This window comes from Rhopalosiphum padi, chromosome 1 (assembly GCF_020882245.1).
Source record: "Rhopalosiphum padi isolate XX-2018 chromosome 1, ASM2088224v1, whole genome shotgun sequence".
Classification (NCBI taxonomy): domain Eukaryota; kingdom Metazoa; phylum Arthropoda; class Insecta; order Hemiptera; family Aphididae; genus Rhopalosiphum; species Rhopalosiphum padi.
The window spans coordinates 86,033,067-86,061,035 of record NC_083597.1 but is presented as its reverse complement, the minus strand read 5'-3'; the positions used below and the strand labels follow the sequence as shown (position 1 = coordinate 86,061,035).

General features: G+C 30.9%; 1 protein-coding gene across 1 annotated transcript; it reads right to left on the bottom strand.

Moving 5' to 3' along the window:
- Positions 1–672: 672 nt before the first annotated feature.
- On the bottom strand, positions 673–23,702 carry LOC132927713 (dual specificity protein phosphatase Mpk3). The gene is made up of 4 exons (XM_060992304.1): positions 22,773–23,702; positions 9,991–10,373; positions 8,992–9,127; positions 673–2,277 (listed from the first exon to the last, which is right to left on the bottom strand). Exons 1-4 carry the CDS (start codon positions 23,167–23,169, stop codon positions 1,928–1,930), a joined length of 1,266 nt encoding a protein of 421 aa, XP_060848287.1. The 5' UTR covers positions 23,170–23,702; the 3' UTR covers positions 673–1,927.
- Between the last annotated feature and the right edge of the window lie 4,267 nt (positions 23,703–27,969).

The following is a 27,969-nucleotide window of genomic DNA, read 5'->3' as shown; positions in this document are numbered from 1 at the left end:
GCTTCCCTACAACCTATTCCTCTTTACTCAATATTATATAATAGCATTAATAACTGTTTAACACCAAAAAAAAATAACTTAAATATTAATACCTGCTTTTAACAAGAAGCAATAGTAATAACTTATGCAAATATTGTTGTAGTAATGTAATCATATTATATGATTTTCTGATGGTAACATTGTTGTCATAACTATTTGAAAAAATAAGTTTTATTTTTAATAAAAAGTATTTTGGAAAATTCATTATTTAAAATATTTAATGTTAAACAATTACCATCTTTTTTCTTTAGTTTTTAAATAACTTTTTTTTTGTTTATCATTACTTAGTTAATTTATTGTTTAAAAATATTATTTAATTTTTCTATAATATTTTTAAAAATAAGAAATAAAAAGTAAGTAACTTTAATTGTTCCTTTTAAACTCAAGTTATGTAACTTACCAAACAAAACAAGAACTATTGAATAACAATATTTTAACGTAATTCATAACAGAATTTAATTACCAAAAAAAAGTAACTTTCTCAAGACTGTACCAAGAATTTATTATACTTGAATAGTCTGTATTGTCCGTTGACCAAATCATTTCTTTGGTAAATGGGAGGAAATATTTTATCATAACTTATTTGTATACAAAGAGCATAATACTATCCATTTCTTAAAGTTTAATAAATAATTATATTTTTAAATATATTTATTATTATTATATCTCATAATCATTTACATTAACACATATTTATATTGTTTACCTCATTCATCTGAGGTTGGTTATGGCACTATTATTACAAAATATAGGGCCTAATACAAAATACAATCATTTGCTTATATAATAAAATTTTATACAATTGGCCATCATTTCATTAAGTGGTAACCCATGTTAATATTATAATTTATTATTTATAATATGGAATAGACTTTAAAAATCCTTGTAATGTATTATAATAATATAATATAATAAAGTAATGTTTAGACACTGTAATTTGAATTTAAAAATAAATTAATAGTTACAACACTTAATGACATACAAACACATGTTTTAATTTTTAAGATCTAAAATCTAACGAAGATAATGAGAAAAAATTGATTTTCACTCAATCAATCATATAATATTAACATGATCGTCATCAATAATACAGCTAATTTAAAATCGGCCGAACGAATAAATTAAATGGCATCGGACCATAAATCAGTCTAGAAATATAAACATTTACAGTACAACATAAATAAATTAAGTATAAAATATATAACAACGACAATCATTTTTAAATAGACATGTTCCACCACATCGCAGGTGGTAAATGTAATACTTGAATGAATAATATACAAGGAATAATTTTTCAACACCTCGTCAATGAAACGTGATGATAAAAATCCTTTTTCTTTTAACGCGTAGTTACACGGCATGGAACATCATAGTGTGCAATAAATCTCCGGAAAAATAATCGATGGTATAACTTAATAAAATTATATAATATTAGTCCTTAACAATACAGATAAAATAATAATTTAAAGAATTGTGCGATTTAAAATTTAAAAAAAAAAGTAATAATAATAATAAGTATGATGAGCACTAATGACAAAAATGGGGAGAAGACAGTCGTTTAATCGAAATAGGTTGCACACGTTAAACTTAAATACGTTTACACAGAATGAATTTGATAACATTTTTGTTTTGAAGTTTTGATTTTAAAAAAACGCAAGTAGATCTATTGTGTATAGTAAAAAAAAAAAACAAAAATGTTTAGGAAACGAAGACTGTAACGACTGCAAAGTAGCAATAGTAGTAGTAGTAGTAGTAGTAGTAGTAATAGTAGTAGTAGTAATTGTAGTAGTAATAGTAATGGTAGAATAATACATGAAGCGGCGGCGTTCGGTCAGAAGCGATATTTGGTCTGGGGCGATCGTCGTTGTTCGTCGCCCTCAAATGTTTCTCATCCACCCGTGCCGGGCGTCCACCGGTCGAATTCGATGCCGCTATCGGGACTCTGAACGGCCGTCGACAGCGGGCTCAGGTAGCTGGACGTCGAAGAGCCTGTCGAGTTGGCAGACTGCTGCTTGGGCTGCGTCCGGGCATCAAGCAGCTGCTTCTCGAACGAGTGCAACTGCTGCATAAAGTGGAAGTTTGGGTCGATGTTCGCCTTGCGCTTCAGCACCATATTGTACGCCTCGTTGAGCGTCAGTTGCCGGTGAGCCATCAGGTACGCCAGCATCACCGTTACCGAGCGCGATATGCCCGCCAGACAGTGCACCAAGACGCCTTTCTTTTGCGCCCGACTCTTATCTACAACCGAAATCATTGTTGTTATTATATTAAGGTACAAAAAAAATACACTATTTATTATATTCCAGATGGAAAAGAAATCGCGATTGGGCACGGAAGAGGTCCAAGAGAGAACAATATTAAAAATAATTAGTAAACTTCGCTTAATACCTCTGTTCGCAAACTCTCTACAACTTACAAAGCTCAACATTAAAATATTTATTAATGTTTCAATTAAAAATCTGGATGTGCAATAAAAGAGCGGAAATCGTGGTTTCAAAAATTATTTATTTTTAACTGTATAAGTCGATTTAGATTTTGCCGTAAAAGTTCACCAAAAATCACTTGAGTACGAAGATAAGGTTACCTATACATAGTCTACATACATACAAATTACAATCTAATAATTATTAGAGATTATTACAAGTTACATTTGCTATTCGTTATTTGTTACTGCCTACTTCCTTACTGCATTTGCTAGACAAACGTATTCAACAACGACTGAAAGTGGAAAGATTATTATGATTAAAAATGGAAAATAGGTATTTACTATTTGAGATTAAGGAATAACAAATCTTTAAAACTGGATTTAAAATATTCTATCAAAATAATCCCTACTAAACACTAATACTTATACATGATTTTAGTTTTCTTCCTTTGCCTTGTTTTTTTTTTTTTATTAAATCATCACATCGACATGTTAACATTTTGACAAGTTTAGTAAACTTAGACATTGAGAAGCTAAGTTCTTCACAGCTCACTTTTACTTTTACTCGAGAGAAAGAGTCGAACCTAGTTGGAGAAAAATAGGTGGGTACCTATTTGATGTGTCACATTATTCGGTAATATCAGACGGCATGACCATGATGTATCAAAAGCAGAAAAAAGTCGTATCGTTTTTCTTGTGCAAGTCTGACATCTTCCGGGGAATTTGTACTTTCCGAACGCGCGAAAAAATATTAATAGACACATTACACATGCAACACAAGTTTTATTTATATTACAGAATTGTGCTATATTATACAACATACTCTGATGATAATAATAATAATAATAACAATAATAAAGGTCATACTTTGACACAGCCCACCTTGCAGCAATTTGCAAATGCAAACAACCGCCCACCTATGAACGCGACGGAAGCCCGGCATGATCAACACAAAACACGTGACTCCTGAAATAAATACACGCGCGCACGCACACGCCGGTAAAAGGTATATTTAAAGGTGTACCTGTTACCATGGATTTTGTCAGCTTTATTACGCTTTATCGTAGTTATTTTTGTACTTAAGCCTTTTCGCCCACGCGTGTATAGTAGCACCCTGCGCCAAAGAAATGGTGGTAATTGTTATTACATCATAATTCATAATATCAACCTATTGTGGCATGTGCGCATAATAATAATATAGTCGAGTTCGCGGATGTCGCTATTTCGGTCGACCCGGTTAAGAACAAACACTCACCGATATGTCAACAACAGACTGTCGTATATTAGTGGCATGCGTTTTTATTATTAATTATTACTTATTAGTATTAAAATTGTTTGTTTCCGTCGATATTATTGGAAACCCACATCGATCACGGACGGATGTGGTACCTGTTTGTTTTCGACGACGACGATAACAAAAATACACACTACGAGTTAATTACGCGGGTCATGTGCACACTGCAGTTAATATAATATACGGTTCATTATGTACAAACTGTTACTAACGCTCACTATAATTGATAAGCCGGTGTGATAGGCGAACTTTACTCCCGGCGTTATTTTCGATACAACGGAAATTACCGGTGTTTTAATTTCAAATACCGCATGTCCTATAGGCCGAAAAGCCTCGCCGTCGGATGTTATACTACCATATAACAATAATATAACATAACTTTTGTCTAATTATTGGTGAAAATATTATTAGTTAAATAATAGTATAGTATATTATACCAAAATGACTAAATACCTTTACGTGAATATTAATTTAAATTTAAATAAGAGTTTTTTTTAAATAAAAAAAATTAATTATCATAATTTTAAACTTAAAATTATAGTAAAAACCTAAAATTGATAGTATTACACAAATGACAATAATAAAAACAGCACAATATAATTTATTTTCTTATTTTTTGTAAATAAATATTTTTAATGCTATCATTAAAAACTTAAAAGTATCCAGTTTTCACACGTTGCAGTTTCAAATAATTTAGTTTGGAAAATTATCATTAGTCATTACGTTAAATGCTTAAGAATCACTAAGTACTCGCGTAGTTGCGTATGCGTGTGTAGAGGAAATGTATGTAAATGGCACGACTAAAAAGCACCGTGAGAAAATCAACACACTATTGCGGCGGCGCGTTTTAGCTTCGGTTAAAAAAACAATAGGCAAATATAAATCTCAGAACGCGTTGCGCAATCTTTGTTATCTTTATTCGAAGAATTGCCTACACTCACGGACAATGGATACAATATAATATATAAAATATATAAGTATAAATAAACACCCGGTATACTCACTGAAAACGCTTATACTAATATTACACTTTTAACTAACCTGAGTTTTGAAATCTTTTAAGTGCCTATACTTTTATAAACCACGTTAACATAACAATTGGTTCAGTACGATATTTTTAAAAATCGTCCTAGTCATACATAAATTATATTACCTATTAACATGGGTAACAAATTAATGAGTGCCTGAACAAAAAACATTCAAAACTATCCACTATCAACGTTCTCAATATTGAGAACGTATAAAAATTATTATAACAAGCCGCACACGGTATTTACTATTAAGTGTATGCGGACGGCTTACGGAAAAAACGGAAATATCAACAGGACGTTACGCGCACAGGAAGGCAGGAATCCGCTACGAGGTATAATAATAATAATATATATTACGAACGTTGCGGCCATTGTGTATGAACCATAGAGTAATATGGTATGAACGCGACCGACTGCCGTGCTATTGTTATTTTTTTAAATCCATTTCCGTCGTATATCATTATTATTATTAAAATTATTGTTTGTAACTAAGGAAAAAATATTACTAAATAAGTAATATCATTAAAAAATCAAACCCATACCGTACATAAGATGGATGTATATAGTATTGTAGTGTAAAATACATAATATATTATTAGGCATATCTAATAAATATTAATAAGGAGCTGTGTACACGACGATTTTTACTAAAAAATGTAATGCCTCCACTGGCCCTTAAAAAATAACCACCTCAAGGCTTGGCAACTGTTAATACACATACAATATTTCATTCACCATTACACTAAGATCACCACCCTCACTCAAATCACAAAAACTCAATAATTATACGGTTTTTATTTATTTCAAGAGAAATCGTTCAGTGCTGTGCGAGCCTATACGTACGTCAACTGTCGATGACAGGAAAGGACAGTGTAATTAGACATCTGTTTAGTTTGTTTAAAATGTTCATTCGATGAGACAGAAAGCAATAAGAGATAAGCTCGATAAAAGTGAAACTACACCCATGATAATATCATACTACAACTACACTGAAAAAGTTACGGGCAAATATATGTAGTATTATTGTTACGCGGCAATAGCGAGACACGAACATCCGCGAATGCCGGAATGCTTATCAATTATCATCGTAAATTATTTTTTTCGTACAAAATGCCGTCAAGCTTAACGATGTAGGGACAGACGCAAAACTTAACCTTCGTTTGGTAAACTCATAACCACCATTGTCGTCAACGTCATATTTTGTATTTTGAAATTAACTATTTTAGTTTTCAATTACTTGCGCTCAGTGACGCAAATAAACAACCACTGCTCACACTATAGATTTCCACACACATTCATCCACCACAAATGGAATTATATAACAATATATTAGGTATTATTATGGTACAATTTATCGAAAACTACACCAACACAATATGTCAATATATTAAATCATAAAAATAATAACCAGTTAGGTTTTTCGAGAAAAATACATAAACCGCGAAAACTTTATAAATTATATCCATGTTCTTAATTAATAGTATATTTTACACGCAGTCGACTTCGGAAATAATTAATCGCATTCCTTCCCTTGGTGCGTATAAACGTCAGAAATCTCACGCCGGAACTAATCCAGTGAGTCAGAAACTACTCGCGTTGTGTAATACGTACGTAGACAACGTAGTACATACGACATAGATTACAATCGTCGCGAACAACGCCAATTCGCCTGCAGAGTTAAATTTACTGTTTTTGCCATTAGTAACAGTCTGATTAAAAATGCATACAAAACGTTTTTCTTTTATTCCACAGTTCTGCGTCGACATTTGTTACCCATTACGTGCAGTACGTCAAATCTATTTAAAAGCGTATATATATCTGGGAATTGAATCTAGTGCTAATGAATGTATTTCTAATGCTTTAAATAAAGTAATAACTAATAGTAATTTATGTTAAAATAAATAAATAAATATATTATTATTTTATAATTATTGTTAAGTATTAGATATTATCAGAATCTTATAATAATATAAATAATAATTCATTAAACACATGATTACAACTGTTACAAGACACAGTTTAACGGTCTAACGCAAAATACTCGTCTCTTAAACATACAATATACTTTTGCAACAGTGCTATTGGGGATAGATCATGGTATAAGATCGATTGTGTAGATGGGGATAATGACTAAGATCTATATGAAACTTCATCACATATTATGTTCTTGCACTCAACTTCTTAGCGTTTTTGTTACGTTTTTAAGTCGCAATTACTCTAAATATTATTAATTCATTCTTATTACATAATAGTGTAACATTGTAATTCAAATTGTACCTAAACAAAATCGACTTACAAAAAAAAAATATTATGTTATTATTGATGAGTCGCGAGACTTCATCAGGTCAACGAATAGTGACCGACATTCTCGAACGCGGTGGCCGACATTCTCGCATGAGGGTCGGGTATACGGCGAGATATTTCGTCTCTGCGAACAGGCAGGGTGGAGAGTGTTATCATCATTACTAGAGGCGTGGGTGCACTGTCGACGGCGCTTCCCTACAAACATACCGTATACACCACCGGCTTTGACTCGGATATTGATCGGGACATGGTACTAGAGCGCATGCGTGCAACGACCAATGCGACGGCCCACTCATTCAAAGGTTCAGTTCATTGATAAAATTTCTCTCCACCATCTCACCCTCAAAAACACTACTCTCCTACTACTCTTACTTCTACTCCTACACAGCCACCCCTCCCGGTTTTCCGTAACTTGTTGATAGGGACAGCAACCTTTCCCCACCCCACCCTCAAACAATTTCATTCTGTGCGCGTGTTATAACGTGGATCCGGTGCGCGTGGGAGCACTTCCATTTCGGCATATACGTCGGCAGACTGCGTGGGCGTCTTCATTCACGGAATCAACCAGCGCGCGTGTGTACAAGAATACTCACGCACCACGAGTAGAGTGTATGTATTATATATACGATAACGACACCATCACTAAATATGTGTCCAAAGTTAGAAATTTCATGAAAATAATATCACACTGCCAAGAAATCACACGCTAGACGTTTTGTTAAATATATACTTCAAATACGCGTTTAATTATAGGTGTACGACAAGGGAAAAATAAACATAATTTTAACGCATCGCACAGCGGCGGACGGACGTTTAATTAAAATTCTTTTCGGGGTTATTTAAGGCGTTAAAAAATGCACAGTCGCCAAAAAACTCCTGGAACACGTGTTTCTTGTCCACAGTTCGTCAATATCGATTAACACTAATCTATTTATGAAAATATTCATAATATAATAATATATACTCGCGTCCAGCATCACAAAAATAGTTATTACTGTTATAACTTGTGAACCGTAATATCTACGACCAAAAATAATAATTTAAAAATGAACACGCCACTCGACAATGTCAATATTTCGTTGCATGTTAGATTTGAGAAATAATATACTAGCCATGGATCATATTATAAATTTTTTTAAACAGTTATATATATTATAAAAATTATCTTAATATTCATAATGTATAGGTAAAAATTATTAAAACTATGTATTTATACCAATTTTGCTGAAAATTATTATTTATATATCATATTGATTGAATGACATAACAAATTTTTCCAACACGATGACTTAGAAATGTTAACATATGTTACACAGCCAAAGTTATGAAAAGTTAACGTGCATCATGCACAATCGGCAATATTTCAAAACACACGTTTAAAACGATACATCAAAAATATGTCATACCACTGGAGATCTAGATTAAAAAAGGAAATATTCAATTTACAATAAATAATGAGTAGCTGATATAAAATGTATAGTGTCCTTACACCAGATAAAATAAAAACCTGTCTTCAACCTTTGCAACTATTAATAATATTTTAAATAGAAAACAACAAGAAACACTATGCAAAGTTAACACTCATTACTACTGCTACCAACATACATGTACTTTTTTCACAATAATACACGATGGAATAAAATCATACGCGAGTGCGAAAACCCACTACTTACTCGCCCACAATAACGACATAATTTTATTGCGTTTTATTTCGGCAAAAAAGTGACAAACACCTACGGCACGATAATACATCATATAAATACATAATACGTAAAGTACGTATATGTACCATGTCGAACCCATCATCGTGACACACCCAGGGCAAAAATAAAATGAATCTGGGATCCAATCGCAAATCGGTTGGATTGATAGAAAAATTTACCAAATAAACAACTCACCGATGAATTCTATTGCTTGAGGGAAAAAGCTGGCAAGGTTTTGTCCGATATGATCGGAAATTGGTATTTGCATGTACTTGATATGTCCTTGTTCTTCGAAAGTGTTAGGCAAATCCGACGTAACGTTCAAAATATACTGAAAAAACCAAGCAAATTGATTAATTGTGGGATATACAATATTAATAGTATATTATGATTTAAGGTTACTATACTGTAGTCAGAAACTCAGGCACTTTGCAATTATAGGTTGTCCGTATATATTTATTTTATATTTTTATAAAATCAGCTGATTAATTTTCTAGCTTATTGTATAAAGATTAATAGGAGTTAGAAATTATTTCTTGAGTAGTTTAGAAACTATTATTGTACATTTTGTACCAAATAGATGGCAATAGATTTAGGCTTAATAGGTTTATTACACAAATACATAAATATATATATATTGTTATAATTAATGTATTTTACTTTATTACTTTTCTTAAAATATAATATTATTTAAATGATTAATTGATATGTAATTAATATTATAATTTACAGGCATATATTAATGTAAAAAAGTGTAATTAAATTAGTGCTTTTAACATAACATGTTAGATAACCAAATTACAAACGACTAGTATCGTTACTTTTATACGTCATGTTATTTAAGTATTAAATGATTTTATTTTTTAATAACGTATATCGTTAGGTATATCTAGTATATTCTATAATACAAGATAGGTAATACAATGTATTATATATAGATATAATGTTAAATTAAATATATATGTATATATATTGTTTTAATTTCATAATTTTATATTAATACACAATCTGTCGTTTGGAAATTAGTTGTAGTTTCTAAAGGTACGATCTCCCCGTTGAGTCTAACACTGATATAGCTCCAGACGCTGTAAGGAAACAGTACCGTAAAAACCTAAACTTGCTAAATGAGGGGCTCAACTGAAAAAGATTGAAAAAATATGAAATTATTAGGATCTATGTGACGTATGAAATTACCTCTATCCGGTGTTTCTTAAGCCATTCCAAGTCTTCCGAATTAGTCGCGTTGCCGAGGAACAGGTCGGGTAGGATCTCTACAGGGAAATCACGGTCCTCGTCGTAACCAAGTATCGAACTGGAGCTGTCCACGTCAGACAGACTGTCAATGTCCGAACCCCCAGAGCTCTCAGGTGATGTGCTAAGCACGGATAGCAATTGGTGCTGGCGTCGTGCGTTCCGAGTGTGTGGCACAAGTGACGGGGTGATGTGCAGCGACCGCAAACCCATCAGAGTGTCCGTGTCGCCGATGAAACCTGTCATGTCGTCGTTCGCTCTGGCGCAACGTTCCAAAAACGATTCACACCATTCTGGATACGATTGTTGAAACGCATCGAAACTCTCTGAAAAAAATTATTAACATGATTGTTATTATATGCTCGATTACAACAATAGTATAAGAATACCAAATAATATCTATTAATATACTAATCAAGTATTTGTCGTCACGGAGGGACGGGAGCAAGAAACTATTAGACATTTAATCAATTTCGACTAATAAATTATAATATAATAAATACATATAGTTAATAATCTTCACACGTGTGTGCATCAGTATACAATTTATTTGAGTCTGGAACTATAACGTTCCGTTTTCGAGCTAACGAGTTTTCTATTACCATGTCTACTAAGTAATAACTAACAGTAGTTATTACTTAATACTTACTATATAAATAACTTTTTATGAGTACTGAACCAAAATTGTATTAATTACTGACGTAGTAACGTCTATCACCATTCACAACAGTTCCAAATATTTTAACGTGATACGTTTTCGTTTTTTTCGCGAGTGAAGAGTTTTCGTGCATCGATTGAAATAATATATTATAATTCTAAGAAGTGTGGTAATATTATGTAAAAATAAAGTTCCTAGTTAATGAGATATAAATATTAAAAGATAATCATTTATAAAGTAATAGGTGATCTATTAATTGAGAAGTGTTTGTTTGAAGGAGGATGTAGTAGATATCGGCATTTAATTTAGTACAATATTCATCAATCAACCTTAACTACATACGTCTACAGTATATACGATTAAAAACAAAATAAATGAATTTCTATTCATTAATCAATATTAATTAAACAAGTGTATAATTTTCATAATAAATAACAAGACATTTATTTTATATCATATTAAAGAAAATGGTTTCCATACTAAAATTAAATTTACAACAACTCACATACCTAATTTTAAATAGTAAATAATTTTTTTCCAGCTTATTTACTATATTCAAAGATACTATATATAGTCGAACATTTAACATGCCTTTGTTATAAAAGGGTTGATTTTCATAGAAAACCTATTTTAGACTTTTTGTCATGCCTTTTCAGTGACCTCTGCAATGCATTGGTGCATTATTTACATGACGAGGTTTCAATGTTTTAATTTATTACTTCTCATAAAATACTCTAGTAACAAGCTGTGTCCAAAACTCGTTGTTTATGGATTTATTGAAGTGTTTAATACAAATCCAACAATATATATATAACAGTTAAATTCTTAACAACTTAACGTCAACTATTTTGCTTGCATTATTATACATATTATACGACGTAAGTCGTAACATATGGATGATATTTATTTAGATGTTTAGTTCATTGTTAATAAGTATATATAAGTGGTAATTTATAATATTCCCTAACCCGAGGTGTGTCTTTCAACATATTCTAACATATGGTAACAACATCCTGACGCTTCAGGCCTATTCATAGAAATCAGTTCCTAACATGTATTCGGACAGACAATATTCTTAAAACTTCAAATTTAAAAACATTATAAAAGTGACGATATACTATTTAAATATAAAGAAATTAAATTAATACTATTATTGACAATATAAACAAAAAAAATTGTATAAATATAAACAAAGATAACTATGTATATACCGTTATAATTACGCATTCTACTTAACTACGAAAGTAATTAGTCGTCTATAATTACATTATTATTAGTAATAATTTCTGAAATTCATCTATAACAAAAAAATATATCGTTACTGTAAAAATTATGGATAAATGCTGGTGTACCTATACGATGAATCTTAATATTTTTTAAATGAATATAAAGACAAAAAATAATATTATATGTCGTATACTAACTCGCAGATGAAATTTATTTTATCTTAATGAAAATTTAAAAAATTTCCATCTAGGTTTACGAATAGTATTTTTAACGTCTATTATAAAATAAAATTTTCCGCCACCCACGCGCGCACTCTTTTTTTTCATTTCGATAGAGTAAAGAAAACATTCCGCGTAACAGTGTGTGTGTGTGGGTTCGTGATGAGTGGGCGCCGCCTTCACCGCTCCTGGTCGCCTCGTGGTAAATAACATTGGCGCTTCTCACAAAGGGTCCCCGTCATCTGGACCGGGCGGCGGCTGCAACAACGACGCATCGATCGGCCAACACCGACCGGCTCAAGTATACAATATATAATATGGACATATAGTACGCACAACTCAGACGGGTACCCGACCGGAAATCAAAATTGGCCTACCGGAAACCAGCTGCCAATAAAACCGGATGATTTATTAACGAACGCACAACGTACCCTGCCACTACCAAATCCCAACATTCTTATTCACGGTATATATAATAATATTTTATTATTGTATACCAAGTGTTTTTCAAGCCTGGGCGCGTTAATCGACAGACAGAAAAAATAATAACCAACCGATCTAGTTATTATTATCATCGCTTACGCCTTTAGAACACTCTTGAGCGGTTTACAGCAATAATCCGAATAAATCATAATTTGAAAAACTACGAATAAAAATACCTTAATAAATTCTCGTGAAAAACAAACAAACGCGTCCGGTGCTCGTCGAGGTCCTGCACGCGTAATCAAACACGAAAATGGGTCAAGACGAAACATAATGGCGACCCACGTACAATATAAACTGACAACCTACCCCCGGGAACGCCTACTCGGACAAAATTTTTGATAAACGGTTGCGTTAACCGGTTTTTATGGTACTTTTTCCAAATTCAAAATCGCCCACTGTTACGGTTGATAAAAATAATCTTAATTGAAAAATCTTTTCATTATAAAAAAATATTCATGGTAAACAATAATGCTCACAGGTCAGGGAAGAAATCGGGCATTGCTGGCCGACGCGCCGCACGTGGTATTTCCATCCGTCGGGTTACCACGACTATGCGCACGAGGTGTGCTTCATTGAATACGAAAAACTGGCGGTGGCAAAGCGCTTGATCACGTAACACGTTCTACATTACATAAAGACCTTTTTATAAAATACCCCGCCACCGCTGCTGCCGTTCCAGCGACGACCCACGCGTTTTCAGAGGCCCGATTATATCGATCCTCCGGCCGAGGCCCATACAAATATATAGGTCAACTCCGCGTGTACTATTAACTTACTGTGATCACAGACCGCACATTGCTCGGGAAAGACATCACGTCCCGGGTCGGGTTTGTTGTTACAATAACTATATCTCCTCCCACCATCAAAAATCAAAACTAAGTGTTACTTTAAACTCTAAATTATAATATCATTATAAATACATTTTTTATATCAATATATTGACGGTAGCGTACTCGATCGATTGATATATCTGCAGCACTAATTTGTATTCACCGCTATAAGGCGATACGATTAATTATTATTTATGAAAATGTTTTAACCTGCAAGTTCATTACTCTTGTTGTTGTTCAAAATAATCTCATTTAAAATCTTTATCTACTATTATTGAGCGCCTGTTACCCGACACAAGTGGCCAAATATTATTATTATTATTAATAACACTCACATAAATACATATTTATTTTACATTATTAAACTATTTAATGAATAATAGTATATTTAATAATGGATATAATTAATACGAAACCAACAGAAACTAATCCAAACATTATTTTTACCAATTTTTATAAAATAAATAATATAATTTTATAAACTTCCTGAGTACTATTACTTTTATGTAAATACTAGATCTTCTAAAATTTTATTATTCAAATTATACTACACAAAAAAAATGTTCACTTCAAAAATGCCACATCTTAAATGGCAACATAAAAATAAAATTTTTAAATACGATCATATTGATTGGTGCTATAAAAATGCTAATAATTTTAACATTTTTATAAAATAAAGGTATTATCTAACTTGATGTTCCGTGACGCGGAGTTTAAAGTTTAAACTATATATTAGATAAACTATAGGTCATTTTTTGACGTATTAAAAGTAGTATTACTGCTTTAAGTAGAGCAGCTCTTATTATTACACAATAATACATATAAGTAATTAAACAGAATAATCAACGTTAATTGCATTCTAAATAAATGTATTGTCATACAATAAAAAATTCTAATCAGACTTACATTTAAATCCGTTAAATTAATTATATTAAAAAAAACGAGTAAGTATAACGATGATTACTGGTATCCAAACAATAACATAGTAACAAATACGTGATTTGCATAATACAGAATGCTTACGTCTCAACTACTTAGTCTCCAGTAGATATTTGACAGCAACACAAATTAAAATAAAACATATCTAATGTCATAAACATATTTTGGACGCTGCAAATGGTAAATAATTCAAAGTGTCTAAATATAAAATGGGTGTTTATAGACACGCCACCGGATATCCTTCATAGAACGCAGAGTGCGAGAAATCCGCACCAGAGTCGTATGTTTTTAAAATAGGTCGTATGTTTTTCGAATTCCCAGCAGTAGTGAAAACGGAAACCGGGCGACTTATTTTCGGACTAGGCGTGTCCGGGGTACTGGTTTTTGCACGCCAAGGCCTCCTGCTGAAAAGGAAGCGCGCAACGGATCCTAAATGCCGGAAATGTACATCCGGTTTAGTTTAAAACACACGGCAGGATATACACATACGCGTGCGCACGCGCCGGATACTGGCAGTTTGGTTGTGAAACAAAACATGCGCTCTTTCCGGCTATTCAATTGGATCTTTTCGCCCGTTAGAAAAAAATAAACTTCCTCAAATAAATACCCTCTATTTTTATAATTTTAAATAACAATATTAAATGAAAAATGTGAAAATGGATAAGCCGTAATTGTACCACCCTTAAGTGCGTGGGGGTATAAACTAAAAAGCATCATGTCTATCCTGAGCGGTTTCCGTTTGTTTGACTTGTTTGCGTGGGAAACTACTATAATTATACAGCTACACAACTACTACGACCGATTGACGATTCCGGTTTATCATTGATTAACCAAAGACTGGCGCGCATGTCTTGTGAATGACGTAAATGCAATTCATGAAGAAAAAAACATATTTAAAATCGTTTGAGTTATGTCCGGTGGCAATGTCAAATGTGTATACATTCTCCGATACATATACGTGTACATTATACACGTTCGTACCGATAATGGGTATTTAATGTATATTATAGTCAATACTCTATAGAATATGGATACTCATTGCATAACATTTCTACACGTTGTCCGAATGACCCGCCGAGAGAATTTTGATTATTTATTCATTGCGTAGAAAACTGCAGATTTATTCGCAAATATTGTCAGCAAGATATAGTATTACGACTGAGTGCAATGTTGCCAGGTTTTATTTTTTGTTTATGAAGTAAATTATTATAGTTGCATAAAAATTTTTTAAACACAAACAAATCAAAAAAACTCACATTCAAAAAAATAAAACTATTCTATAGAACAGTCGAAGAAGTATTTAAGACAATAAAAATTAACGATAATATTTGTATTACAATGTCAACAATACCGAATTTTTAACAAAAACTGTCGTTTTATTTCTACCACATATAAACATATTAAATATTGTTTAATGTATATTATAAATAATAATCCTATGAAATAACGAAATAGCCAAATTAGGTAAAGTTACTTGAAATAGTAATTAGGGAAGTCAGAATACAGAGTATGTCCCATTCATCCAAATTATCTCTGAGGTAAATAAATATATTTAAACACAGGTTTTGAAATCGATAAGTAAATTCAGATTGAAAAAATTTTATTTTTAATATTAAAAATTTACCAAGTAACAAGTTTAAGTTGTTGATATTTGTTAGTTTATTAGTTATATAAGCAAAAACTAAAAGAATTCGAAATTGTCTAAATAAATCAACAACAATGTTGATAAAACAAACTACAATGTGGATATTATTTATAAAAGTTCATAAAAATATATCAATGTATGTATTACCTACTGAAAATTTCAATGCTGTTTTAAATTAGTTTATTAATTTAAAACTAATATAATTATCTAATATCTTATCAGTTATATCATAATTCTATAACAGTTTACTTTTCTATATTTTCTATTTTTAACGATAAAATATTAGTTTTGTTAATATTTAAAAAAAAAAATTGTATAAAATTAAATTTTTTTATTGATAGCTATTATGAAAAAACATTAAAATAATTGATTTACCACGAAGCTATTAATAAGGTAACCGGGCTTTTTGGGACATACTGAATATCAAAAAATAAACGTAGGTACATATAAAAATAAACATTTAAACACAATTTGGAATTGAAGGTGAAATAGACACCACAGAACGACAAAAAATAAAAAAATAGTTGATTAGCAGTAATTATTAATAAACGCTTGTCACACAGCCTCCTGAAAAACCAGTCACTGTCGCCGCCACCATCACTACCGCCTACTTAATGTCACCGCATACACATATAAATAAACATTAAGATGCATATAATATAAAATATAATATGGTCTATATTTGGCGTACGCCTTTTTGTGTTCCGTTAACAAGCCCGATTTGGCGAAGCGCCGCCTCTGATCTCAGTCTGAGAGTCCGGACTATATAATATTATAATATTGTACAGACCAATTTATTAATTTGATAGGATAATCGATTCATCCTCGTACCTAGGCCAAGTGGATGACGACAGTGGAATATAATATTATATACAATTTTAAGTTTGTATATAATTTAATAATTAATAATATATTAATTTTGAGCTCTTGCGATATATCATATAAATAAGGCATCCGTGGCCCCCACGTGCGCCAATCACAAATTACGTAAATAATAAACAGGTAATAATATTAGCAGCGGTGATTTTTTTATCTTACACTATTATCGTTTTGCAAAATCGAAACACGTGCGCGCGTAGGTATGTTTTTTTTCCATAGTATAATATGTTGTTTTACGATGAGTGTAGAGTGTAGGTATAGTAGAATACACTATATAGAAACAGAACGGAAAAAATCATAAGAAAAAATAAACTGTATACCGGCCCGCCGTAGTCCCACGCGAATCGTTTTACTCAGTATATGATATATATGTATAAAATAATGTTTTCATTAAGCGCGCGCCGGAAACCTTACACGGCCATATGAGGGGGCGGCGGGCAAGACATTTCCATTGAGAGCGGCGGCGGCACCACGCGCACACGCACGCAAACAGGACGGATGAATGATAAAAACACGCCAACGAGACGGGAGCGGGACAAGCCCCGATGAGGCAACTCCGCCGTCGCCGCGCCGTTTCCGGTACTCTCGGTCCGACGTCGTCGTGACTATGCCAATTGTGCACGATGAGAAAATACTTAAAATAATAATAATAAGACTTCCTGTTGATCGCGTTTTATCCAACGCTCGGTATAATAATCATCTGTCCACAGTGGTTACGATAAAATATATACAAACCACGAACGATTTTTGGTAATAATATAAAACGTTTTTGTGGCAACCCTTATTTTAATGAGCATAGAAAATAAGAAATACCAGCAACAGCAGTGCAATTCACTTATAAAGTTATAAATTATGACGGAATACGAATAAGGACTGTTGGAATAAAATAATCATATTGTAATATTCTGTCAATTTATACCATAGCTATCAATAAATTAGAATTATGTATACAGTATTAAATTAATTAATTTTGAGACCAAGAATAGCTAGAAACTTTTTAACTCCTACATTTTCATTACCTCGTGTGCTATTACAGACATTACAGTATCGTAATACATCATAGTCTTTCAGAATCAAAATAATAAATATATAAAAGGTACCATCACATTACAACTACCTCACTTATCAAAGGATCAGGAATCATCATCCTATTTTGAGGAATATGAAAATAATCTTTAGGCAAATACGCTTTAGTTTAATAGTAAATGTACACTTTCCTTTGGAAAGAAAATGCAACTGATATTTATTGACAATCAATAGTTAGTATACCCATCATAGTTGAATATACATAATATTCACGAAAATAAATATTGCAGGAATACGTCTACTCTTTCATAATTAGATACTATAGATGTATTATACAAATACAATACACCAACTAGACGGGCGTATTGCTGTCTGGTTTTGCATATCGCATTAAACAAAAACCTACCTTCATTTCCACCCACGAAATCATGTGGCATATCGTATAACGGTATTCACGAGTTGAACTATTGTTCAATCTCGTCAAACGGGATAAAATTAATATTTATTTTAAAATTTTCAACTATGGGCTGGATTTGCTTGCATAATTGTATTCACATATTTATATTGAGTGAATACAGTTCAATGGAAGTGAGTTGAGTAAAAAATATGAGCGAAAGTGAAAAGCAATTCAATTGACAGTTATATAAAAATGTGTGATAAAAGTTTATTTTGAATATTATTAATCAAATTTCAGACAACTTGAATAACAAGTACCTATTTTTTTTTCCATAGATAATAGATTATGCCAAACATCAATAATCAGTTGTTAATTTACCAAAGCAATAGTGTGCACTGTGCAGTATATGATAATTCGTTCAATGAATATAAATATTATTTTATTTTTAAATTAATGTTCAATTTTTAATATTTGTCAAAGGAACAGTATGTAACATCTAGTAATTAATTTACTCTACTAAGCTGAAGTTAAAATCGAGGTTAACACTACACCTATAACAACCAAAAACACACACAAATAATCGTATCTATAATGTTTTATAAATATTAAACTCAGATATTTAATAAAAAAAGTTGTTACGACTTTACATATATTAGATTGGTAAAAAACACATAATTATTTCATATTTAAGTCAGACCAAAACATCTGTAATTTATTTAACGAAAAATAATTACAGTATTTTTTTTAACTGATTAGAATAAATAAAAAGTAGTACTTTGAAATTGTAAATTAATAACAATTATTATACTGATTATATAGCGGATTGGAATTGCTGAATATTTTTACAATATTAAGTCATAAATGCTAATTAGTAATTACCAATTAGCAATCAGTTATCGCCAAATTAAACCAAACAAAATCAACGCGTGTATTATCGACAAACAAGACATATTATATACTATCACAACAATTATTGAAAATGCTACGATAAAGAAAGACCAAAGTGTGATATAATAATATAGCCAAGTGCAAGTTCATGATAAAATAATAAATGACACAACAGAAGAATACAATTCACGTTCGAGTGGGGGTTACAGGTAACAGAACGAGTTTTACGAAAAAGTCGAACGAAATATAAATAATATAAGTACTTTCCATTAATGTTTTGACGGGCAGACAAAAAGTCGAAAGTTACTGGCACTTTTTAAAATGTAAAACACTCGGAGTCCATAAACTTTCTAATGGTAAAAAGAGTAGCAAGTTATTGGTCCATTACATTCTGTTTAAACGTGGACACAGTGTATAAAAACATCTTAGGAGTTAAGGTACATGCATTATTTATTTTATTCTTCTCTAGAAAATTCGAAAAAAGACATTTATTATTTTATTTTTTGCATTTTTAAGAATAACATCAGTGTATACATTGACACCGAAAGATATTCAAAACGTTTGTTATCCTTGTTGATCATAAACTGGAGACAAATATCATCAATAAATCGAACAGATTAGAAAAGAAAATGATTTCCCGGAGGTAGGTACCTCTCGGCGGCACCCTGCGGAACGTACTGCATACACCATCTAACCGGTCGCGCCAACGACCTTGATTAGGTCACAACACCTACAACGAGGATGGGTACCGACCGAGTGGTAGTTGACCGTGAAGGTTTCCAGCAACAGGCAAGATCGACAAAACTGATGCAACCATTGAATGAATAATAATAATAAGACGTTCATTAAAATATGAATGAACACCGGTCGTATTATTATAATATATAATAAGTGTGCGTGTGTGTATGAGGAGTGTACCGAAAAAAATTGTTTTCATTATGATCTTCTAATATACAGCTACGCACAAAATGTATGTCTTTATTCATGGTCCGACGCCTATGCGTGCGTTGAGTGTGTGTAACCGTAGCTTTATGACCGGCCCGATCGTGTACACACGTAGGAAGCGTTCACACCTACAGTCGGAGGAGAGCTCCGCTGAATTGTTAACAAACATAGTTTTCGGTCAATACCGGTTTGTAATAAATCGGATTCGGTTGTAACGTACAAATGACGAAATGGACATTCCTACATTATTAGCCGACTTCCTTAACTCGGATCGCTAGCATGGCGGTGACAGGAGAGGATAGAGATAAACCGAAAAAAGACTAACCATCGCATTGTAATCATTACATCGATATTCAAAATTCGTTCACCTATGCGCCCTGGATTCGGTTGTGAACATAGTTCACAGGACATAAGTTCTATTTGGACACACATAATTGGATTACACTTTAATATCTAATTTGTATTAGCCCAGGAAATTAGTATAGTAAAAATATGTTACAAAAATTGCATTATAAGTTGTAAACCACGACAATATCGACTTGACTATAACCACTTGCGCTATGGTAAATATTGTGAAATAATATTTCCCCTTTCTAAAAATAATATTTTTAGATAACAATTATTGCAGAAGTAAGAAAACTCGTGGTGAAAAGTGAAAGCCAATTAAATACCTACACTTTATTATTATTCATTGATTTGGATATGAAATAGAAATAAATTATACAGGCAAGTTTAAGATGAAAATCAAATAAGTAAATAATTAATTTAAAGTAAATGAAAATTGAAATAATATATGCAATTAGTAATTAACGATTATTTACATTTTACCAGTAATGAATAAAAAAAATAATGTACAATGTTTATAATAAGTAACTAAACAAGCAAATTATTAAATAATAGTTGAGAATATCACCCATAAACAAAATAAAAATTATATTAAAATATATAAACACAATAAGACAGGATAAAAACAAAAGAATATACTATTTTTATTGAAACTATTTATCTAGAAACATAAATGCAACAAGTATTATCAATATCAAACAGTAACTAATTATTATGTAAACTAAATAACAAGTTTCACCATTTCAATTTTATTAATTATATTTTTATGTCACCCCTTCCATTTGCATAATAAGCAATTTGGGAGACCCTGATTAATGACAATTTACAATATATAGGTACATAAAATATTGTGTATATATAGGCGAATAATAGGGATAAATACTACCATATTATGATTATTATACCAAAACTTTATAAACAAATTCAATAAGATTTAAAATCTTAAGCTAATTTAAATACAAACATAATATTATAAAGATTAAAAAATAATTCTGTTTCGTCTGATGGTTAATAATTTGAATTTTTAAATAATGAACAGCACTAAGATGTTACATAAAACCAAGTCTAAATGGTAAGTAAATATACATAGAAATTATAAAAATAATTTAACAAAAAATAACTTTATTATCTTTTGCATAAAAAACCACACGGTTTCTTAATTATTTTACCATACAACTAAAAATGTTATAATTTTTTTAAGATTAATGGAAGAAACCTATTCAAATGTTTTAATTACTTAAATAAGTAAAGATTAATTCAAAAACTACATAATGTCACAGTTATTTTATTATAGAACCTGAAAGGAACAATAGTTTATGAACTAATTTATGTACTATAACTTTTTGAACATAATATTCATTAATAAATAAAAGGTAAATAATTCATTAAATTATTCCAGAAATCTACGCACCTACTAAATTATACACATCATTAACTGAACTAATTGCAATTTAATGGATTATTAAAAAAACAATATAATAGATAATTGATTTAAATACCCTTTATAGGTAATTTATAGTTTGATTTCATACCAATACCGCAATACCATACATCTATTATTGGTAGATTCATTAAATTCAAATTAGTTGAGACAATAATTAGTATCCATTACTTATACAACAAAAGGTTAAATGTGATAAAATAGGTAATACTAAGTAGACTTCTACCTAATAAGTAACTGTTAGATACACAATAAAAGTTAAATATATTAGGTTGAAATAATAAAATAAATATAAATCATTCAAAATAGTTTGAGATTGAAAAACTATGTATTATGTAAGTAATTAAATAGTATAGAAACCTACTGGATTCTGCAATTTACAAAACAAAAAAAAAATTCATTTTTACCATTAGTAAATAAATACCATTAGTAGATAAATATTCAACAAGTTTGAATGGTATTTTTTAAATTCATTATACTCCAAACATTTTTTTAAATTTAAAAACCTATTAATCGGTTGCCTAACTGACAGGGCAAGTCAGATAAGAATTATCATTAATGTACAATCGCTAATACGTAAACTACCTACTTAATTATTATCACTTGAAATAACTCAAATGTTATCATTATGAAAACTATAAAATATTTAAAATCATAATAATATTCATTATGGTAGATGTAGGTTGAAGTACAAAAACATTTCATAATAATCAAGGTACCTCTATATGAACCAAGTTATATAATAATAAAAAAATGCATAGCTATACACCTAACATAAATGTAATCTTAAGAAATTCTTACCGTTCAGGCAATGAACCTTACATCCATCCTTCAATAATCGCTTGGCCAACACAATCATTGTATCTGATACTGATGAAGTAGTCTTACGATCACCCAAACACTCATCACCATACAGCACAAATGCACTTTGTTTATATGCATTGACAATTTGCTCTCTGAGATCAGTGCACTTGACTGTAGACGCCAAGTCAATTTTACCGGCGGCCAACCGTCTTAGCATAATAGTGGGTATGCTGAAGTTGACCGCATCACGGATGTGACACTCTGAGAAGTCCATAGAACTACGGCAGTCCAGTATGAGCAACTGACACTTGTTACTGGACGATAGTTCAGTGGCCAACCATTCGCAGCCCACGCAGATGTTGGACAACACGGACGAATCATCTTCAGCAGGCATTTCGAAAACTGCTGGGTGCCCACTGCGAAAAATACAATCTCTAGACGCACCACATCGATATCCCGTAGACACACGACACACTCGGTAAATTGTCGAAATACTTTTTAAATACTATGCCGCACTACCGCGTACTAGACAACAAGTGTAGTTTTCGACGAACGCGGTCATGAGTTTACGTGAATCATCGTTATAGAGAAGTATTACTCAAATGTACTTTTTTTAAAACAGTTAAGTAGATAGGTACCGTCACAATAATTTACGAAAACGACGAATAAAATTTAAATCGAAAAAACGACGATAATGATAACGACAAAATCTTAAATCACACTATTCACACTAATACAACATGTTATGGTAAAATATAACGCTGATAAATCGGCGGCGGTGATGATCACAAGGAGCGCGGCGGCCGAAACGTTCGCCTTGCGCACACAGTCGTAGTGGAACTGTTGATCGCTGAAATGTAGTGAATGCGTCAATGGGATGACAAAAACATGGACACGGTGAGAAACGGAATATGGACGCACGACAAATACCAATTACAGAGAAACCCGCAGCGCCCCTCGTCAACAACACCGACGAATCTGTCGCCACCTGTCGGGCAACTGCACGCAACCGATGCCGACGTCAACGCTACCTAGCGGTCTAGCAGCACAATGGCCATCCATCCAAAGATAGCGCAGTCACGTCTGAATTCAAACAAAACCGTCAATAGTCGGTAACGTGAGCGGCATGAGCATAGAATATAGTATACAGATAATGACCGAAAGCCGTTTATTTTTATTTACGCGTACAGATCAATATTATTATCTATATATGGCTATGTAAATAATATTTGTACTGTTTATAATATAATAATAAATCGACTCGTTTCTTTATCCTTTTTAATGCAATTATTTAATTTAACTGTATGAAGATTGCCAACCAATTGAATAAATAATAAAAAAAAAAAATTAAGAACTTAAATTAGCTGTACCTATATATAAATAATACATTTGCCTTTTGTTGAAATTCGTTTTATTATCTGCAAGGATTATACTTTTGTTTATCCAAATAAACAATATTCAATTGTTAAAAGTTTATAACTGTCCACCTGACAATTAATTAAGCTCTAGCAGGGACCAGAGACGCAACTGGCCACTGCAATAGCCAATAGGGCAGTATTATACCTATATTATCTAATTATATTATAACTTATGATTTATAAGGATAGAGGGGATTGCAAACAATGCTAATTGACATTATTTATAGCAAAATATAAACCCACATCTTAGATTTGGTTGTTTCCAGTGAAGGTAATTTGACAGTTTTACAGTTATTTATAATAATATAATATAATTATTAATTACTATATTATTATAATTTTGAATATAATATTAGTAGATCCCAATACCGCCACCTATTTAATATTTTTCTGACATTACTGGGTATATTTATTAGAGACACAAATACTTTATAAAGGATTTATATAGTTAAATAGTTTTAAATATTAATGTGTTGAATCGATTGAAAAAATATCTATAACTTTAATAAATTTTTTTTATAACCATCGTAGACTGTAAACAAGAAAAATGGAAAAATCATTGTGTAAGGACTAAGGAATGATTAGAACGTCCAAAATTTAAATCGTTAAAGGATACTTAAGTTATAACTAAAAAAGTTTTGTATAGCAGAAAGTGCTTGATATGGTTATACTTGAAATTTTTAAAAAAACCCCATAATTTGGATACGTTGGTTTAAGAAAAAGTTTATATTATATACAAATATACCTAGCTCGGTTGGTAATTTTATTTAGTTGGAACTTGGAAATTAAAAGAAAGTAGAGAAAATGAAATGGATTATTTAAGGAATAAAGATAGGATGTTAACTTGACAACAAATGTTTTGTATCTTTATATTTTCATTCGTAAAGCTTAGCGCACCGCTCACATAGCCACATAGCCACATAGGTATACTCCAATACTCCATATTGTCTACAATTAATTCATCAAAACAGAGCTGCATGATGCTTGCACGCGTATGTTTGAAAATTAGCTCGAAATCTACATCAGTAATTTATTGTTACACCTTACGGCTTACACAATTTTTACAAATTTACTGTTGTGGTTTTTGAGTCGACAGACCAAATAATATATCAAAAACGTGATGCCAGTATCCGTAACATAAAATATTGATTTATAAATGTACACAATTTGTGTAACAACATTTACTAGTATGGTTTTTGAAATGAATTTTAAACATTCGAGGGCCAACGTCACGAATAGTTTACGATGCCCCTGTTTATGTAGGTACTCATCGTATTACGACTTTCAACTGTACAGTACTATTTCCACTTATGCTTTAGTGCTTTACTAATATATACAATATACATATATAATAAGTTTAATTTGTATGTCATCGATTCCAACAGAAAAAATAATAATACAATATAAGCGAGAATGTGAGATAGCTTTCTTTAGTCTTTTGTGAGACAAGTGAATATTAATTGCTATGAAGACTTAATAGTTAGTATAGGAATTGTTGACCGTTCAGGCAACGTATCTATAAGTACCTACCTAGTTCGAGGTTTTGGATCGTGTATTGAGAATTTGATTTGTTTTAATTGTATTGCATGTTTGTCAAACGTCAATATGTATATATTTATTGTCTGTGTGTACAGATGGAATGTAGACATTGAGTAGGTGATCGCTACTTCAATAATTGTTTCAACATCCATACAGAGCTAAAATAATATTATAAAATATATAACGGATAACGCCCCTTTATTGTATATCAAATTTGCGAAAATCAAATATAATATTATAATGATTTTAGAAAATTATAATAGATAAAAATAAACCTAATTATATTTTTTTATAGGCACATAGGTTGTTAACGTTTATCATTATATGATAAAAATATACTAATATATGAGTATTTCAAAATTAACTTCATATGTTGACGTTAATGTAGTTGTACCTAGTTTAGTTGTGTTTTTTATTAATTTACTTTAAATCTGCATAATATTATACTTATATATACCTATTTATTTATTATTTTTAACGAAAACAAACAAATTAATACTAGGCTACTAATGATATTGATAAAAATTATGTTAGAACAAGTCGAGGCTTTGGTTTCTACTCTCTATAGACAATGGCTGTAGTTCTGCACTTATATGACTTAAGAAAGAAGTGGAACCTGTAGATTTCTTAGAATATAATTATGCATATACATCAATTATTGTTACTTCTGAGAACTCTGGAGTAATTTTTTTTTATATTTAATATATTTTTTATTTTTTTGTTATCATTATTTAAATAAACATGCTACATGCACCCTATAACTGAAGAACGTGAAACATGGTGATTTTTTTCCGTACCTAAATACAGATCATTATAGTTTGTGTAAAAAAATATTTTTGGTTCTAAGTTTCCAATACCAAGTATTTTAACAATGAACTTGTATGATATTATAATGTAGTTATTAAAAATGTATAAATAAATTACTATTTATAATATATATTCACTATATGTCTATATCAGCCGTTCCTAACCCATGGCCCGCGGGCAACGTGATTTTGGGCCGCGGGCGCTAGTCGAGCGTCTAAGCAGTCAAGGGTCGGCAAATTTTAATTCATACATAGATACAGCCGATTCAGGTATCATATTTGTATTGATAGTCAAAACCCTTTCAATCATAAAAAATTATGTAGGTATAGATACCTATCGCTCGGGTGTTCAGTAAAATCTTGGTCACTTATAAAAATCTAGACTATACTATTTAAATAAAACACTTTTGATGATAAAAAATAAGTAATTAATTGTATATCAAACCCAAACCATGTATCATAACTTCCTACACGCGCCAACTCAGGTTTTTTTAAATTTGTTTTGGATATTTTTAGTGACTATAAAATATACCCATTGTTTAAATACAACATGGATAATAATTGTTCAGTAGAAGGTGTTAAAACAAGAATATAAGAGTGACTTTAAGAGTTTTATATTATTTATACTACACAAAAACAGAACCATTATACTATTTATACTCTTGTGCAGTTCAATTATTATTAATCATATTATAAAATCGATTGTCGAAAGTATGAAATAATTAAGAATAAAAAGATTTTTAGAATGGTTTTAGATCTATAGTATTCGAATGTTAAAATAATTTAATAAAACTAATCGATAATCGATGTAAGCAATTTTACAAAACTTGAAAACAGAACTTGTTTTCATAAAAAAATATTTTAATTAAGGATTAAAATCATATTTCAATTAATCGATAGACTATACTTTCGAAAAAAAATAATCGATGCAACAACCAAATAGCCCGAATCCCGAACGTCTCTGATAATACGTTACAATGGAATAGACATAATATTATATTATATTTATTTTTTAAATTAGAAATTTGATGATATTTCTATTTGGTCTATTAAAATATCATAATTCTTAGAACTTAATTCAAAATTGACAACAACTGAAAAACTTCGGTATCACGGAAAATAAAAGTAATAATAGAATAGGAAACATCCAAGAGAATGAATGTCAGTAAATGTTTGAGTTGTAGAACCAATTAAACTTTTTAATTGAATATTTAGATAATTAATAAAGTAACTACTTAAAAATGTGTATAAAACTCGGACAAATTATGTCACATAAGAAATAAACTTTTTCTTATATGTTTATTTAATGATTTGTAAAAAAAAATTTAATCAAAAGTATCTTTTTAGTATTTTTAAAACAATGTTCGTTGTTATATTATTTTGTTACACAATTTTACAATCAATAAAATAATTGTGACTTTTAATTAAATA

Coding starts and splice junctions, on each gene's coding strand:
- LOC132927713 (XM_060992304.1), bottom strand. CDS start 23,169: ATGCCTGCTGAAGATGATTCGTCCGTGTTGTCCAACATCTGCGTGGGC. Junction 9,128..9,990: donor TTAAGAAACACCGGATAGAG/GTAATTTCATAC, acceptor TGGTTTTTTCAG/TATATTTTGAACGTTACGTC. Junction 2,278..8,991: donor TCAAGCAATAGAATTCATCG/GTGAGTTGTTTA, acceptor TTTCGGTTGTAG/ATAAGAGTCGGGCGCAAAAG.